The 18,978-nt window shown below is 38.4% G+C and overlaps 2 protein-coding genes and 1 pseudogene across 2 annotated transcripts; 1 reads left to right on the top strand and 2 right to left on the bottom strand.

Moving 5' to 3' along the window:
* Positions 1-402: 402 nt before the first annotated feature.
* LOC110109256 lies at positions 403-6,330 on the bottom strand (annotated as a pseudogene).
* Positions 6,331-10,953: 4,623 nt separating this feature from the next.
* On the top strand, positions 10,954-13,231 carry LOC110109261 (uncharacterized membrane protein At1g75140-like). The gene has a single exon (XM_020840235.2). The coding sequence runs from the start codon at positions 11,219-11,221 to the stop codon at positions 12,977-12,979; it is 1,761 nt and encodes a 586-aa protein (XP_020695894.1). The 5' UTR covers positions 10,954-11,218; the 3' UTR covers positions 12,980-13,231.
* Positions 13,232-16,287: 3,056 nt separating this feature from the next.
* Positions 16,288-18,536, bottom strand: LOC110109255. The gene is made up of 6 exons (XM_020840224.1): positions 18,293-18,536; positions 17,822-18,242; positions 17,603-17,729; positions 17,215-17,463; positions 16,784-17,053; positions 16,288-16,557 (listed from the first exon to the last, which is right to left on the bottom strand). Exons 1-6 carry the CDS (start codon positions 18,534-18,536, stop codon positions 16,288-16,290), a joined length of 1,581 nt encoding a protein of 526 aa, XP_020695883.1.
* Between the last annotated feature and the right edge of the window lie 442 nt (positions 18,537-18,978).

Below are 18,978 nucleotides of genomic sequence, written 5' to 3'. Positions count from 1 at the left end.
CCATCCCATAAACTTCAATATTTCATATTTGATCTATGGATGATAAGCATGTAATATTAAAATTTTAAATGTTAGATATATAATAACATAATGAAATAAAATGGTATATATGTAAATCCCTGATTACTGTTCAAAAGAACAATGCAGCATGTTCAACAATATCTCATTCCAGTGATCAAAAGCCATAGACATCACTGATACAAATACAAATTCGATGTTTGTCACATTTAATTAACAAGAGTAGTTGTCTCAACTGATAAATGAACTGCAAAATAGATAATAATCACCAACCACTAAAACAAAATTTACTGAGAATGTTTATAAAGATGAAACATGAAAGCTAAAGTTAACACACTCTTAAACATCTCTTCTGAACTGAATAAGCTTTTAACGGCATAATATTTACTGGTCATCGGTGATGCTTCCCTTCTCACTCACATAGATTCCATCAAGAATTTCGGATGTCTTTGTTCTTCACATGGCATTTTGTTATCATTTCAATAAAAACGAATGTTTCACTTTATATGCTAGTTTCTAATAAAAAATTCTAAGTAAAAGAATTTTTAAAATGTTAAAAAATTTCCAAAGAAGCCTAAAAAAGTGTACTGACTGATTAATTAAGGCGCAGAGCGTGAGAGAGCTCAATATATTTCCATCAAGGATTAGCTCATCCTTATTTCTCTACCTGAGAATAGTTACCCCTTCAAGCATGTCCACTGAACCTGGAATGAGGGATCAAATAATTGTTAACACAAGATATGTATGTTCCTAATTAACATTGTGCGGAATCCAATAGGATATCATCCTCGCAAGTATATCCCAAAATTTTAAGCATTCTTCATGAGAAATGCCTTTTTTTTCAACTATCCTTATTGTTGCATTTCTTATCATTAATTGCATGTGGAAACCACCGAGTTTATTTTCAGTCATCTTCAATAACCATTTGAGTGATTATCATTTCTATTCAACAACACATCCAACTTAGCAAACCCATCGTAACATTATTGTTTTGATTATCATCAATCTGACTATCAATGAATACTTAACAGCCCAACACAAACATCTATAAAATTTCCATTTAAATCTAAATTAACATTCTAGTACAAATGTGAAACCTCTTAATCCACCTTGTAAATCTCAATAAAATAGCATTCAATTCATCCAACTTTAACTGGTCCAATCCTTTTATCTTTCTATATTTTATTGATTATTATAGCTTGCCCCTATTTGAGATGCATCACTAATTAAAATTGTTATTTGTAAAAAAAACATACAATAAATATCTCATTTTGAATACTATTTTGCACGAATCTATATAAAAAATGCAAAAAAAAGGAAAATAATTGGTCAATGAATTGTGGGTTCGTAGGAAGCTGCTAGACTTCCATGTTCTGAAGCCAAGACCAAGCTCAAGGCATCCAAACCTAATGAGCAATGGTGGAATCACAAGTAGTTTATTTAGATTCTCCTGAATAGAAAATAACAGCAATATTCACTTGCACAACATGTTGACGTTTATGATCCAATTGAAGGGGAAAATGAAGTAAAACTAAGTAGGCAAATATAATCCTTCAATACGGGAGGAAAAAAAAAATTCTATAACCCTTCATAGCAGTAAAATGAAAGATTGTAGACTTCATAGTAGCGGGTTGTATGCGAAAAAATGAATTCGATGACCAATATGACATTTGTTTAGATAATGCTTCAACATTGATTTGCTTGTTCATTTTTATGATCGTAAACATGCTCCTTTGTTATTTAATAAGTAGCTCTTTAAAAATAAGATATAAGACTCGATTAATGATGCCTTCAAAGTTTTTATGACTTCGTATATTTTATTGTATCAAATTTATTATAATTTATATATTTTAAAAATTATGTATGCTACTAGATTTATATATTTAAACATTTTCTTATTATTTTTAAACTTCATCAAACTTAAATAACACCGGACAAATTATAATAAGTTTTTTATTCAAATTCTATAGATTCAATTATGTCTAGTAATAAGGGTATATGATTAAAGTATTAGTATCAAACATATAATTATTTAGGCTTCATTAAATCCTGATTTTATTTCAAACTCAATAAAAATAAAAATAAACAACCTTTAACAATATTTAAGACTCAGATCATGTTCAAGCTTGGCTCGAGCTCAATAAAGAAGTAAATGAACTTGAACGGTGCAATAGCAAGCTCGACTCAATTCATTTATAGCACTAGACGTAGCAAGGAAGGAAAGCATTATTGAACATTCGAAGATGGATGCATATAAGTAGAAATATGCACAAAAGAAAGGAGAGGGGTCGCATGAATAGATAAATTAAATGTAAAACTAAAAAAAATAAATTATATTTTTAATACAAGTCTAAATAAAATATAAAGTTAAAAGTTCACTTCCTCAATATCAACATTCCATGCATTTAATATTTCTAAATTCTAACTATAATTGATGCAACCTATATTCTTAAACCAAGTAGGAGAAGACTAGGAATGCAAAATGAGATAATTCCTATCAATATCACATAAACAAACGCCAAAATGATGGATGCTTAGTAGAAAACTAATATAGGAAATTTGTTAGGAAGTCGCATATGAAAGAACAATTAACAAAATACAAACTACAAACCCTAAGAACAATCACGAATGGTCACCTCACATGCAAACGCAAAATAAGAAAGGTGCTCAAAGGAAAGGACAAGCCACCTAACCACCACAAAAATTATGATCCAACACAAGATTTTGCTCCTCCGGCAAACACCAACAGAACAGTGCACATCACCACTCACTACTTTAGATGGTTTAGAGAATAAAGATACAAATGAAAGGAAAATTGTGGAGAGAGGAAGTAGAAAGAAAACCGAGACAAATCAAGTAATAGGGGATAAGGAGAAGATAGCTTGACTTACTACTCAAAACAATTTAGAGAAGAAATATACATGTGAAAGGAAAATTGTGGAGAGAAGCAGAAAGAAGACCTAGACGAAGTAAAAAGGGATAGGGAGAAGACCAGCTCACAAGCTAAGAAACCCTCAGATCTTTTTAAATAGTTTAGAGAAGAAAGATACAGGTGAAATTAAAAACGTGGAGAGAAGAAGTTGAAAGAAGATAGAGATGAAGTAATAGGGGATAGGGAGAAGACCAGGTCGCAAGCTAAGGGACCCTCAGGTATTTTTAAATAGTTTAGAGAAGAAAGATACAGTTGGAAGGAAAACCATGGAGAGAAGAAGTAGAAAGAATACCAAGACGAAGAAATAAGGGATAGGGAGAAGAGCAGCTTGCAAGCTAAGAAATCCTCAAGTTTTTAGATTGATCACAATCCAAAACTCTTTTTTTGCACAAAGGAATTCAACCCCAATTTATAGGAGAAAGAAGGGGAAATAACATTGAATAGATCACATAAATGTGCCACCAAAACAAAACATCATAACCACCAAATTCAGCCCACATTAACACTTCCTGCATAGGAATCAACAAACAGAAAATGAGCAACCCATAGGGAAAACCGAGAAGACAACAGGGAAAACAAGAAGCCATCGGGTAAAACGAACTGTCAACAGGAAATCCAAACAACTAGAGGGAATCCAAGTAGACATCATGGAAAACAAAAAGAAAGCAAGGAAACTGAATAACCAGCAAGGAATCAAAACAACTAGCAGAGAATCCAAGCAGACAGTAGAGAAAAAAAAACAATAGGCAAAACGAAATGACAGCTGGCAAAACGAAACAGTCACAGTAGAAAAGGAGCAAGATAACACAAGTGGAAAGACAATATAGTGTACTGACCTTACAACACCAACCTGACATGATCATGAGTAGATTTATATCATAGGGCCTTACAAAATAAAATTACATTATATCCAAAATACAAGAAAATAAAAAAATATAAAATAATAAATCTTAACTGCATCAATAATAAATTCAATCAGTTATCCAGATGACTATATAAATTCAAGACACCAAACCCCATAAAAACGGTCTGGAGTTCCATAAGGGCTCATTCAGTTAGTTGAGTTAGAAAATATGTTTTGTTCAATGGCAAATTTTGATTGGAAGTAAGCAGACATCAATGTGGACGTTAAACCCTACATGGAACATCAAAATCCCTCAGACATGATAATTTAATTAAAAAAGAAAATGAGTGAAAAACTTAAATGAAACTAGGATTTTCTAAATCATGTTTACTATCTCCAAGCAACCAAATTAGACACAAAATCATCATTTTCAAAACCAAAATTTCTCTCTGCCCAAATGAGAGTGTAGAGCTTAGTTGCGTAATTAGCTATTTTCTCCTCATATCAGTGGAAAAGAGACATCGCACAACATTTAAGACGGTATATGATATCCCAAACAAGATCTCACTATAAAAATGCTATAATAATGGTTCACCAAGGAAATTAGCTAGGGCTTCAAAATCTTGGACTACATTACATTGCAACTAAAGTTCAAGAGATGCTCTCAAAGCAAAAAGAAAAATACACTGAAATAAAAATTGAAAAAAAAAAATAGCAGTAATATCTTCGCATAGGCTAGCATGGCATAAGAAAAGCTAGCCTAAAAATAAATAGGCAAAATTTATCTTCAGCCCTAAAAAGAATACATGAAGAGTTACAGTATTCACCATGGATCAATCCACAAAAGCAGATGCAGACCAATAATATTAAAAAACTAGCACCTAACGTACGATTTAGATGATTTCCTAATAGACTTCGGAGCAATTTTCCGCAGATAAACACTTGAGAATGACAAATATTTACTGTGCTTTCACTAGAGAGTAATGGTCTTATCATGCAAAGCATCTACTAAAATCTTCTAATGTCGTCATCGTCAACATTGACTATCCCAACAAAACTTATAACAATGAAATGTATAGAGGGACAATCAAAAACAATTATGAAAATATACATTAACTTAATACCAGATAGCAATTAAATGAATTTTTGCAAAGACCTCGGCCATCTCACCCTCTCGAACAACCGCCTATCCAAATCTTGTATCGGGTTCTTCAGATACTATGGGAGTATGATGCGATGCATCTTAGGAATAATATACCTTCGGCATAGTATAACTATCTTGTACTTGTTTTCTAGAACTTCCTAGAAGGTTATTTTGCTATGTTATACAAAAATGTCATAGACGAAAGGAGATGAAATATTTTTGGAATTTACTGTATTTTTATTGTTCTTGCTCCTTGAATGCCAAATGAAGTCCCCGGCATTATCTCCTTGAATGCCAAATACAAAACAACCCTTTTTTGTGAGCAGGTATTACAAGAACTTTCTACAGAAAATAAAACACAATAGCTACACTTTACAACAAAAGTACAAAACTATGTTAATAAGTTCCATTAAATCTGATTATTGGCGTGACTATTAGAAATGGGAATTTCCATTATAAGGTCATTTACAAACATTAAATACTTTACAACATCTCATATAAATTTCAACAACTTCTAATCTTCTATTACTCAACAATCAATAGCTGAAATTTTAACGCATAGAATACTCAACATCTTCTAGCATACCAACAGTCAATATAAATTACGTTTTCTATGCATACAACAATAACTATCACCTGCTCAATACTTCAGATTGTAAATTACAGTAAACTAATTATTTTTCTTGAAACCAAATGGCTAGATCATTATAAAGATATTTATAGTTATTCTATATAAACCACAAGCAAAAAAAAAACCAATTGCAACTAATATTTTAACAGCTAAAATCAAGCATGGAAGGATTTAGATGTTGGCAATCAAAAGTTACAATCATGTACCATATCAGCAAATAGCATATAACTGATCGCATAAACTTTCTAAAACAATAAACAATATCATACAATACACCAAGATAAAAAACATAAGGATATGAGCGCACCTTCTTCTCGCCGAGAAAGTTTCTAATTTCAATCGAGGAGTTTGAGTTAGTGATGCTGGCATTGATAGGGAAGTGAGCGTACACGAAGCGCATCTTATACCGGTAACCTTTGGTCACTCCAGTGATCAAGTTCTGAACATGGCTGAGAGCCGTGCGGATCGCCGCCGTCGACTTTCGGGATCCAAACCAAGCGTCCACCTTCAGCTTCTTGCCGCCCTCAACAAGCTCGAAGTCGAGGTTAAGGTGCTTGAAATTGCGCGTAAGTTTACCCCGAGGTCCCTCCACTTCCACAATTTTCGCCTTAACCTTTACAGTGACTTCTTCCGGGATGTCCATCGTATGCGAGGAGAGGATCGTCTTCATCTTCGAGCTGTATATCTACTTCTCAGGTTCGAGAATGGAGCCGGAAGAAGAAAGGCCGTCGAGAATCGAGAAGAAACCTAGCGAAACCCTAGATGAACCGAAGTTTATATACCATCAGCATGCGGGTCGGGTTTGGTGTGATGCGGTTAGAACTGAACCCGATAAGTTTTTTTTTTTTCTCTAAACTAATAGTTAACACTAATCTTACACTCCAAAAATGGGATATTTAAAACTTTCTTTAAATATGATCCACTTCTATTTGATTCATCCAATTAAAGTTTTTTCTTTTTATTATATCTTTTTTTACTTTAAAAATAATAATTTAGAGTTAAAAATATTTAATGAATAACCAATATATTCAATCTAGTCACTTTATTTCTTCATACAAGTCATTTACTCTCACATAAAAACCCATATTCATCTACATAATCTATAGGACAATCTTCTATAATAGTAACATCCATCTTATTACGGGCTAGTAGATTTTTTATCTTAGCGATGCATGAATATCTAATACTTAAATAAATAATTTGAGATAGCTATGAATCAACAAAATTTTTTTTGGTGAAACCCCGTAAAGGGAAAAACCACGAGATCTTGCTTAGGTGAAAAAAAGATTTCACTATATTTAAGTAAGTTACAAAGGTTGACTTGTCCCTTAACTTGGAGACGGTGAAGTTACATAGTACACAAAATCGATCAAAGTTCATATGGACGTATGGGAGTTTGGATAACTGTGGTCGTGCAACGAGGGTTGGAAAAGCGCATAGTCGGGCGATGGGGGTCTGAGGACCTTGGTCGACAAGCGACATAGGTCACAAGATTGTAAATGGAAATTATATTCTTGAAAATATTAATATGATTTGATATGTCAATAACACCCTTGTAAATCTTGAGATTTAGAGTCTTGAAATTCGTTATGATTATCCCTTCAAGAATTTTAGGAACAAATGGATAGTTATGAATATGAATACGAATGGGAGGAAATGAAAGGGTGTTATGGATGATGATCATATCTTTATTGATAATATACTCTCCTCCTATATATATGTTGAAGTGTTTGGACAAAACGAGTTGCCTAGTAAGTGTATGAGGCATTAACAATCTTAGTAAGGGTAATAGTTAGTTAATAACTATAGATCATCAAAGTAGGTACGTAGAAGTTCTTGGGTAACTATTGCTTCTCAAAGATGCCCTTGCATGTTGTAAAAGAACAAACTATATTTGTAAAGAAGAATGGCCACAAAATTTTTTTTTTGTCATTAATAGTATAAGGGTTCTTCACATATGGCATATTTATTTTTGCAATTAATGTATTGTTTTATATAAATAATTTATTTTTTTCATTAGAAAATAAAGCGAAGTATAAGACACGTGCAATATTGGCCTATTATTTTCAAGTGAAACATTGTCTACATGCACCTTCGAGCCTATCCCTTTGTCTCTCTTGTATGAAGACAACTGAGTATGATACACATAAGCCCCCTAAAAAAGTATGAAATTTGCACAAAATCAAAACAATACTTATTAATATATGATATTGCCCTCTGAAGGACTGAATAGGAAGTTGTATTGTTGCCTTGAACCTCGGTACAATTTGTCGTGTCGCTAAGGGGCCCAGTGTTGTATAGTTGAGCGCTCCAACACTGTGTAGTGAAACCCCATCATTGTGTTTCCAAGCACCCCGGTGCTGCAAATTTCCTAGGAGAAACGACAGAGAGCAAAGCGCCGCAATACTTTAAATTAAGCGCCGCAACGCTCTAAATTTCGTGTCGCAGTGTTGTCAGGCAGACTAGAGACAAAGTGTTGAGCGTTGCAGTGCTCTAGACTAATGTTGTGTGGTTCGAGGTGGATTGTACAGTTTTCTTTCTCATTTTTCTTATGGGTCGCATCCTTTGGTGGTTTTGATTTGTGCTTTTTTCTTTTGTTTCTTGAGTGAGAACGGTGTAAGAGAGAAGAGAAGCAAGAAGAGGTTGAGAAAGAAGAGAGATATGTACTTATTTCTCTCAATTTTCATAATGAATTTCTTGGTGTTTGTGTGACTCCGTAATTTTTTCCCGATTTCAGGTTTTTAAATTCTGGCATTCTTTACTTGCCACATCATTCTTTTATTTCTTATTTATTTTGTTGTGTGGTTTACTTCCTCATTATCCCCAATAGAAGCCTTTTCATTCCTCTCACCCTTGGCCTTCCCTTATTGTCCTAATAACCTCGCGACCTTCCCTCGTGCCTCTAACTCCATTTAATTTGTGTCAATGCAAACTCACCACTTGACAATGCAAACTCACCACCTGGAAGTGGAAGCGAGTCATAAGGAGGAGAAGGAAGGAAGAGAAAGCAGGGTTGAAGATGATTATCACATTTTACTACTGCCAGTATTGACTCACCACCTCCATCTCCAATCTCTTCATTTACAAGTCCAAACTTTTCTGTTGACTGTCTAAAGATCTCTGCTTTTGATTGTCCAAAGTTGTATTTCTTAATGTTTATGCTTGTATAAGAAATTCCTAAATAAGAATTCACATAAATCAATCATTCTTCACAACAAATTTTTGAACAAAGAGTTGTCATAATTTGTTGAACATATTTAATTCTCCTCTGAAGCTTTAATCAAATCTAGCTTGCTCCCGCAGCCCCATTAACTTGTCTGCAGCAGTTAACATCTTGATTTTTTTTTTTTATGATATAGCTATTCATGCAATAACGCTTAAGTACTTATTAGCTCGAAAATTGGATTTGAAGGGCCTTCGTCAGGTGGTGGCTCTTCTCCTGTAGCTTCCTTCGTAATGTTTTTTTTTTATCATTGATCTAGTCAAATTTGCTGTTGTGCTTGTTGCCTTGAGAGCTTCTAATAAGATTTTCCTGATAATTCATAAATGTTTCAGAAAGTTCTACAGTTCTTCAGACCAGTAAGATCCCAACACAGTTGATTGATACAAACCCATATTATTATTGTCAGAATTGATCTCTCTTTGATATCTCATCATTTCAAGTAAATAGTCGGCTCCATCAGCCTCTTGTTTATCATTATCTTCTCTGTTCAGAAAAAAAGAAAACAATTTCCTTCAGGCAATTGAAAAACAAGAAAGAAAGATGTAAGAAAAACAAGTTTATTATATCAAGCATGCCTAATATAAAATAATTATTTGTAGTAAACTGCAAGTATGTGTAGTTTATGACCAACTTGAATTCAAATGTACATGCAATCAAGTTTAATTTTAGAGAATGAGATTTGGTTTAATATGCCAAAATCTCAAAACGCTCCATCAGACAGTTCAAAGAGATCATCATTAATTATTTAATTGTTGTTTAATGCTCGAGTGTCTTAATGATGTTGAAATTAATTGATATTGAGGTTATTAGATTTATATATTGAGAAACATGTTTGATTACAATCAATCAATACAACCAATCAATATTCAAAGTGTGTTTAGATATTTAATTATCATTATGAATTCTCTATTATGTTTCGAGTACTTAATTTGAGCTCATTTGTAGTTGCATTGGATTAATTATTGATATATAATAAAAAAATTATCTTAATCGGGCATGAATCCCGAGGCAAGTTGAATCCGAAACTTTCGAAATTAATTCAGGGACCATCATAACTTTGATTTTAGCAAATTTATAGTTGAATTGAACATCTTGAAAAGATGAACCCAACGAAACACAAATAGATTAAGTCCATGACCAAATTGGTCCAAATCAAGGGTCCAAAATTACATTTGGAAGCTTCAAATCATAAGTAGAAGACTAAATGATTTCCAAATGTGACTTGCTTATGGTTGAATCAAGCAACTCAACTAGAGAATCAAATAAGCCTAATATCCTCAAATTCTGACATCATTAAGGCATTAAAATGCTCGACAAATGATCTGTAATCAAAGGAATTAATACCGGTCATCCATAAAAAACACTCCCGATATGACATTGATCTTCTTCATATTTACTAGCCATGTTATTCCAAAAAAAAATATAAATAAACCTCAAATCTTTATAAAAAGGAGGAAAAAAGTAGAGGAATAAAGAAGAGACATCTAAGATTTCTCTTGCCATCAAGCTCCTCCTCGACCACCGCCTAGCCACCGACTATTGTCGGGCTTCAAACTTCCACCCTGCCGCCGGCCGACTTAGAACTTCCGCTCAACCACTGTTTGTTGCAAGTTTTCCGCCTAATTCTCAATATTTTGTAATTTCATTGTTTCCAACTTAAAAGGATATATCAAGCTTTGTAATATATTCTAATAATAGTGGAATCATTTCAACTGAGTCAACCCTTTGGTTTTTATCTTTTTTTTTTTTTTTGGATTTTTCATGTACAAATTCTAGTGCTTTATCTTCTCTATTTGTGTGCTGAATATTCGTGCAATACTAAGACGAAAATCTCTCGCACTCTACTGCCATGTATATTCTTGCCCGCATCACTTACGATGTTTAAAAATTCATTTCATCGAGACGTTCCCTCACCTATAAATTCATCAAAATTAAAATTTGTTGGTCCAAAGTGTACTTTTTGAAGTTTTCAACCGTATTTTGAATTCATTTTAAAACTAATATTTTACTTAGAAAAAAAAAAATAAATTGACTAAGATACCATAACTTAAAATTGGGGATGATATGTTTTTAATTATTAAATTATGATTTAGATAAATATAATAAAATGCTAATTTAATAACAAAATATTAGGCCACAATTATATTTTCTTAAGGCCACTTGTCCGAATTCACATGGACAAACAGGCTGTTTCATTGTTCAGCATCAAATACCCGATGAACTTGCGTATTCAGTTCTTCACCCCTTGCACCGCCGAGCGCCGACGTTTGACTCCAAGCTCAATTCGGTTTTCTTCTTCCCTGTCCGGCTTCCAAAACAAAACCCTAAACAGCTAAACCACTCATTTCCCGCAGTTCCTCGCCGGCGACGCTGAGCTTAAGCTTCTTGTCATCTGCACAAAGCCCTAGACTCTCCCGCCGATTTCTATGGCCGTTGCCATTATCCTCCCTCTCCTCCTCTTCCTCCATCTTACATCTTCCCTCGCCGAAACGCTCACAGACCCACTTGATCGCCAAGAGGACCAGCTGCGCCGGCTCGAAGTTTTGATCGAATCTCTTTCCAAGACCGTGTCCGTCCTCGAATCCTCCGTCTCCTCCTTATCTTCTTCGCCGCGGTTCGTTCATCCCACTTCACCGCCCTCTCTTTCAGAACCTAGTGTGGTCGGAACGGTGGCCAAACCCAAGTCGGCCTGGTCGGAGCGGTTTCAGTTCCTGGCGGCTGCGCGGCTTGGATCGGAAGCGACGTGTGCCGCCGTTCTTCCTTACCAGGAACTCGATGGTGTCAGCAAGTACGTCGCCGTCGGCGATAACGGCGGCCACGTACACGTCTTCACGTCCGCCGGCGATGTCTTAATCAAACTCCCCTCGCACTCCGTCTCTCTTGTCACCTCCATTCTCTCTTACCTCTCTTTCCGCCGCAACGAGAGTATCATTTTGACTGGTCACGCTGACGGCTCCATTGCAGCCCACCGCCTTTCGGAAACGGTATCGAACGGCGATGATTGGGTCACCCTATCGCTTTCCAGTTCTCGGCCTTTCGCTCTCGGGTCACGGGACCTAGACTCGCCGCCGGTGCTCGCTCTTGAGGTCCACCAGGTCGGAAGAATTCGTTACGTGCTCGCTGCTGATGGTGGTGGCAGGATCAGAGTGTTCACGGAGAGTGGGACCCTGTATGGAACGGCCATTGCTTCGAGCCGCCCACTTGCTTTCATGCGGCAGAAGCTTCTCTTCTTAACGGAGACTGGCGCCGGGTCGCTTGACCTCCGGTCAATGTCCGTGAAGGAGATTGAGTGTGATGGATTGAATGGATCTCTTGCAAAAAGCTATTCTTTTGATGGGTTTGAGAGGTCGAAGGCGTACGGGTTCACCTCCACGGGTGATTTAATCCATGTAGTTCTTCTTGGGGATGCTACCAATCTAAAGTGCAGGGTTCGAGCAATTAGGAAAGCTGAGATCGATGGCCCGGTATCAATTCAGACTATAAAAGGTTACCTACTTGCTGTTAATCAGGAGAAGGTGCTTGTTTACAACGTTTCGTCTCAGTATTATGGTAGGGTAGGAGCACCTCGGCCACTGTTCTCGGCTGGTATTCAGGAAATCAAATCTCTGTTCTCAAATTCTGATCTTTCAACGGATGGATTTGTTCCCGAGAAGCCTTTGATTGCCACTGACCGTGACAGGTTGGTGATTTTGGGGCTCCAGGGAGGATATATTGGGATATACCGCTCAAATTTTCCGGTGTTCAAGGCTGAGAGCAATGCAGTGGTGTGGAGTGCTCCTGTCTTCCTTTTCATATTGTTTCTAATTGGATCATGGCAGTTTTACGTGAAGAAGAAGGATTCCTTGGGTTGGGCAGGAGAGGAAACATTTGACAATGCAACTGGCACAGCTACGGTGAGCATTTTGGGTCCAGGGTCGAGTGAGAGAACTTTTGGTGATGGCTCGAGAGCCACAGACTTAAGGGAACGGAGAGGCAGTGGACTAAGAGGTCCAGCTCGCAGGTATGCTTCTCCTCAACGTTACACTGCAGGGGCTGGGGTTTCATTTAGGCCTGGTTCTGCGGATCCTGGTTTTAGAGGGCCTACAGATTTGAATTATAGGGGCCAGAATACAGAAGCTCCTGGTTTTCCCAAAAGGAGAGAACCGTTGTTTCAAAACACCCAAGTTGTGGGTGAAAACATTGATTGAGTTTTTGCAAGCTTTAGGGCTACTAGTTTAAAGCTCCAGCGGCACAACTGAATCGAATCCATGAAATTCTGATGCATTTTATTATGGCTTCAAGGCTTCAAGTTGTAAGAGAATGTCAGGCTTTTACACGAATATGGAAGCGTGTAAGTTTGTAGTATGTTTCAAGTGAACTTGATTAATGGAATACTCTGGTAAGAGATCTTTTTGATAAAAAATTTTGGCAGTTCACAATCTTCAGGAATTTTTACACTAGTTAGCTTGGTCAAGATCATGTCATCAATATAATTGAAATTGCATTTGAAAAGCTTTATTTTTTTTTAATTTGGATTTTTGGTCATTTTTAATTTACTCATTGATTTTGATATTTTCTTTCATTGTGATACATATTTTAGTATGAACTATTACCCCCTCTTGTGCACTCACAAAAAACCCGCCAATCATGGGCCAAAGAAAAAAAAAGGAGGTAAATCAAATAGTAGATAAGATAATACATATATATTTAACTTTCATTTGTGGACTTTATATTATTGGCTAGAAGCTTCTTATGGGCGCTTGCCTCATAGTTCATTGCCCTCTAATCACAATAATTTTTTTTATTAAAACTAGTATGCTCAATAATGGCTTGTTTTGCTAGCCCATATAGTTTGACCTATTATGTTGTTTTAAGGAGAAAAGATTGTCATTTACTCATTTGTGATCTAGTGGTTGAGGGAAAGATGACAAACCTAACCAAGATTCATTGTTTCTATCGTCTTGGACATAGCATGTACATTGTTTTATTTAGTAGAGGAGGTAGTTGGTTAATTTGATTGGATGATCCTTTATGACGCAGCGGCTAACACGCTAGAAGAGGAAAACCTGGTAAGGGAAAAACTAAATGGAACAGTAACGGGCTATCAAGCCGTAAAACTATGTTTGATAAAAATGAAGAAGATCGTAGTGTCTATTTCCCCATGGGGTCATAAAGCTATGCTAATTAATTAAGAAACTACTTAATTAAAGAAAACAACTAAATTGTAAAAGCTGTCTTAAGCATAATCGAATTGTCAAATAAGCAGAAGTAGTGCTTGGCAGTCTAGCAGGTGTTCCTCCGGAGCACTGTAGCTAACGGATGACCGCATCAGTCCTCCCCCGGTTCTGAGAAACTCGACTCCGACGATGTTTCAAGTGGTTGCGAATCATCTGGTGCGTGATAGCTGTATAAATCAGCCACGTTGAAAGTGGCAAACGTATGGATGTCTGGTGGTAGATCGATTACATAAGCATTATCGTTGATCTTGCTATGAATGGGAAACTGTCCAATCTTCCGAGGACTCAAACTTCGAATATGTTCCTTGAGGATAACGTTCCCTTCGCATTCTGAGCATCATCAATTCGCCCACATTAAACTTCTTGAACCCGCGATGTCTGTCCACCGATCGTTTATATTTGTCATTTGACAACTGTAAATTTTCCTTAACAGCCTTGAGAGTGTCTTGGATTTCTGCTATAGTCTTGTTTACAACAGACTTAGAGCTCTTGGGCAAAATAGCTACGTCAACTATTTGATTTGGCTGTTTGGTATAAATTAACTGAAAGGGCGAAGGGCCCGTAGATCGGTTGGGAGTGGCGTTATAGGCGAACTCGTCCTGGCTCAGTCGTTCTTCCCATTTCTTTGGATTGTCTTGCACTAGACACCGCAACATGTTGCCAAGGGTCCTATTGACGACCTCCGTTTGACCGTCCATCTGAGGATGATACGTCGAACTGAGTTTGATGTCAGTGTCAAGCCTTTTCCACAATTCTCTCCAAAAATGGCTCACAAATTTGACATCCCGATCCGACGTGAGGCTGCGAGGGATTCCATGTAGACGAACAATCTCTTTAAAAAAGAGTTGAGCTACGTTGACGGCATCGAAGGTTTTTTTCCATGACACAAAGTGTGCCATCTTGGAGAAACGGTCCACAATGACCATGATCGAATCAGAGCCTCGTTTGGTTCGTGGTAAACCCAATACGAAGTCGAGAGATAAATCTTCCCAAATAGAATCGGGAATTGGCAGCGACAAGTACAATCCTGTATTTTGAGCTGAACCCTTGAATCGTTGACAGACGAAGCATTTTTCCACAAAGCGAGCGACATCACGACGCAAATGAGGCCAAAAGAAACGGGCCTGCATCATTTCTATGGTCTTGTCCCTTCCAACATGAGCTGCTAAACCTCCACAATGGATTTCTTTAATCAAGTAAGGGCGCCAAGATGAGTCCGGAATACACAAATTGTTTCCTTTGAATAGGAAACCCTGCTGTAGCGTGAAGTCCTGTTTCGGTTGTCCGGCCTTGCAAGCAGCCCATATGCCAGCGAAATCTTTATCTTCCTCATAGAGATCTTGTAGGATCTACAAACCTGTCATCTCGGTTTGTAGACGGACAAGTAAGGCTTGTCGCCTACTTAAGGCATCCGCAACTCTATTGACTCTTCCTGCTTTGGGCTTAATGACAAAACTAAATCGTTGAAAGAAAACGATCCAGCGCGCATGCATTCGATTGATGTTCTTCTGATTATTGATGTACTGTAGAGCCTGATTGTCACTACACAGTACGAAATCACGGTGTAACAAATAATGCTCCCACTGTTTGAGAGCGCGAACAACGACATAGAGCTCTTGTTCATAGGCCGACCACTTCTGACGGGGAAGGCTCAACTTTTCACTGAAGTACTCTACCGGTCGCCCATCTTGGGACAAAACAGCCACGATGCCTACTGCCGAGGCATCCGTATCCACTTGAAAAGGTTTGTCAAAATCAGGGAATGCTAGCACCGGTGCTGAACTAAGGACTTCCTTAATTCTTTCAAAACTTTGTTGTTGCTCTTGACCCCAAGCAAATTGGGGAGATCTTAAACATTTAGTAATGGGGGCTGTAATACCACTGAAATTCTTGATAAAACGTCGATAGTAATTAGCCAATCCATGAAAACTCCGCACTTCCGTCATGGACGTTGGTGTAGGCCAACTCTGGATCGCCGTTATCTTCTGAGGGGCGGTGTGGACTCCGTCCGCCGATAGAACAAAGCCCAGGAATTGAATGCTAGGGACAGCGAATTCACACTTGCTAATGTTGAGGAGTAACTGGTTGTTGCGGAGTGCTTCCAGGATTGACTTCAAATGTGCTAAATGATCTACAAGATAAGAGCTGAATACGAGAATATCATCAAAATATACGACACAAAACTTATCTAAGTATGGTTTGAGAACGTCGTGCATGAGGCGCATAAAGGTCGACGGTGCGTTGCACAATCCAAAAGGCATGACCTTCCACTCGAAGAGTCAGTCGACTGTCTTGAATGCCGTCTTCCACTCGTCCCCTGGACGAATGCGAATCTGATGGTACCCACTCCTCAAGTCCAATTTGGAGAAAATGGAGGCCCCCGAAAGTTTATCCAGCAGATCGTTGACCCTGGGAATGGGGAATCTATATTTGACCGTGATTCGATTAATCGCTCGACTGTCAATGCAAAGTCGCCACTGTCCGTCCTTCTTTGGAACAATTAGCGTCGGGACTGCATACGGACTGAGGCTAGGTTGAATGAATTGCTTCTGCAACAATTCCTGTATAATCTACCGTAGAATGGAATGCTCTTTAGGACTCATCCTGTAGTGGGGCAGGTTTGGTAGGACTGCGCCTGGAACGAGCTCAATCTGATGTTGTAAAGTCCATAGTGGAGGAAGGGAAGTTGACAGCTCTCCTGCCCGTATAATTTTGTAACAACTCTTGAACTTGAGGATTAAGAGTAGTTTGCTCACCCTCTATTTGGTCACCTACTAGTACAGCAAGTAACGGACTGGAAGAGTCTTGACCCCTCAAAAGAGCTGTACCCGAGACTAGCCTCGCGGACAAAAGGCTATGCCCAGTCAAGGAATTGGGTTGCTGTCCCGCAGGCACTAGTTTGAGTCGTTTTCCCTTCCAATCAATGGTGTACGTATTAGCTCGTCCATCATGGACAGCTCCACTGTCATATTGCCAAGGTCTCCTAAGTATTAAATGGCATATGTCCATTTCGAGGACGTCACAAGTGACATTGCACAAGTAGCTCTTACCGAGAACGTCACTTTGCATAAATCGGAAACAAGGAATTCTACCTATTTCTTTACCCAACCGAGCTTAAAAGGGTTAGGATTTTTTGTGGTTTTAATCTGTAGTGCTTGCACGGCCGCTCGAGAAATGATATTCTTCGTACACCCACTATCAATTACCAAGTCACACACTTTACCGTTAATGGTACATTTGGATCGGAACAAGTTATGTCGTTGGTTGACAATAGGTTTTCTAGGGGCAATTAACAGCTTCTCCACCACGCATACAATAGGTTCCCCATCATCGGCCACTAATTCTTCAATCTCTTCTTCGGCTTCAACTTTTGGTTCCACTTGTTCGGTTTCGTCAAATCCTTCCAGCCATTGAGCCTGATGGCGTGTGGGACATTCATTAGACTTATGCCCCGGCTATAGACGCATGAAACATTTAATGTTCGACGGCTTAGCGTATGGATATGTTCGACGGCTTAGCGTATGGATTCTCCTTGCCCCCCCCCCATTGGGGAGTGAATTCCCCTGCCCCCCCCCCCCACACACACACACACACAAATTTGGACCTAGAATTTCCTTTTTCTTCAATCACAGGAGTGGATGTCGGAGAAGGCACAACAGGAGAATTTTTTGCTTGCGATCCACCAGGCTTAGTAAAACTTGGTGTTCCCTCATTAAACAACCTGCAGCCAGATTGAGAATGATAAGATCTCTGTAATTGAAGTTCTGCAGTTCTGCCTTGAGGGCAAAGTTTACTGCCTGCGATAATGTTCACACCGAGTTCAGCTCTAGCTTGTCTTGAATAGATTCCTTCAGTCCTCCCGTATAACGAGCGACTAATTGATTGTCGGACTCGGAGAGATTATTACGGGCACTCAATCTATAAAAATCTTTGGTGAAATCACTGACCGAACGTTGACCCTGTCTGCACTGTTGGTATTGGATATAGAGAAGTTGTTCAAAATAAGTGGGGAGGAAATGTCGCCTCATAAGCTGCTTCATTCGAGTCCAATCCCGTATCGGACCCTTGCCCTCCCGTTGTCTGCTTCTAGTCAACTGCATCCACCACGCGCTAGCTCCCCCCTTGAGTCGACAAGCTACGTATTTCACCTGTTTTGCCGGACTGATTTCCATGTAGTCGAAAAAGTTCTCGACCGCCGCCTCCCAATCCAGATAATCTTCTATATGAAGGCGTCCTTCAAAAAAGGGAATATCAAGTTTGATACGCATAACTTCATGTTCAGACCTCTGATTTCTGCGCCGCCTTGTCCGCGCCGCCCCTTGTGGATGTGGGTCTTCTTCCGCTTCCGAGTTTTCTTCCACTGAAGCTCCTTATGAATCTGAATCTGTGACTTCCGGGAACAATGTGGGAATTCCATGGTAACTGTCTCCATCCTCAACTGTCTACGTTGAGCCAGTATGATTGCCGGAATAACCGGGCGGACCATTGGATTGGTGGCCGCCCTGACTTGCCGCAACTCGTCTCGCATATCATCTGCGAAACGCGCCAAGCAAGTGATGAGCTCCTCCAATTGCTTGGATGTTTGTTTTTTGCGTCTCCCATAACGCCTCCAAGCTCCGATCTCCGTTGGTCCTGGGTCGGCTACTCCCCTCTGCCATAGTCGCCGCCGACTAGCTCTGATACCAGAATGACGCAGCGGCTAACACGCTAGAAGAGGAAAACCTGGTAAGGGAAAAACTCAATGGAACAATAACGGGCTATCAAGCCGTAAAACTATGTTTGATAAAAATGAAGAAGATCGTAGTGTCTATTTCCCCTTGGGGTCATAAAGCTATGCTAATTAATTAAGAAACAACTTAATTAAAAAAAACAACTAAATTGTAAAAGCTGTCCTAAGCATAACCGAATTGTCAAATAAGCAGGAGTAGTGCTTGGCAGTCCAGCAGGTGTTCCTCCGGAGAACTGTAGCT

The sequence above is a fragment of the Dendrobium catenatum genome, unplaced genomic scaffold (genome assembly GCF_001605985.2).
Source record: "Dendrobium catenatum unplaced genomic scaffold, ASM160598v2 fragScaff_scaffold_231, whole genome shotgun sequence".
NCBI classification, from domain to species: Eukaryota; Viridiplantae; Streptophyta; class Magnoliopsida; order Asparagales; family Orchidaceae; genus Dendrobium; species Dendrobium catenatum.
This window is presented reverse-complemented; position numbering and strand designations above follow the sequence as displayed.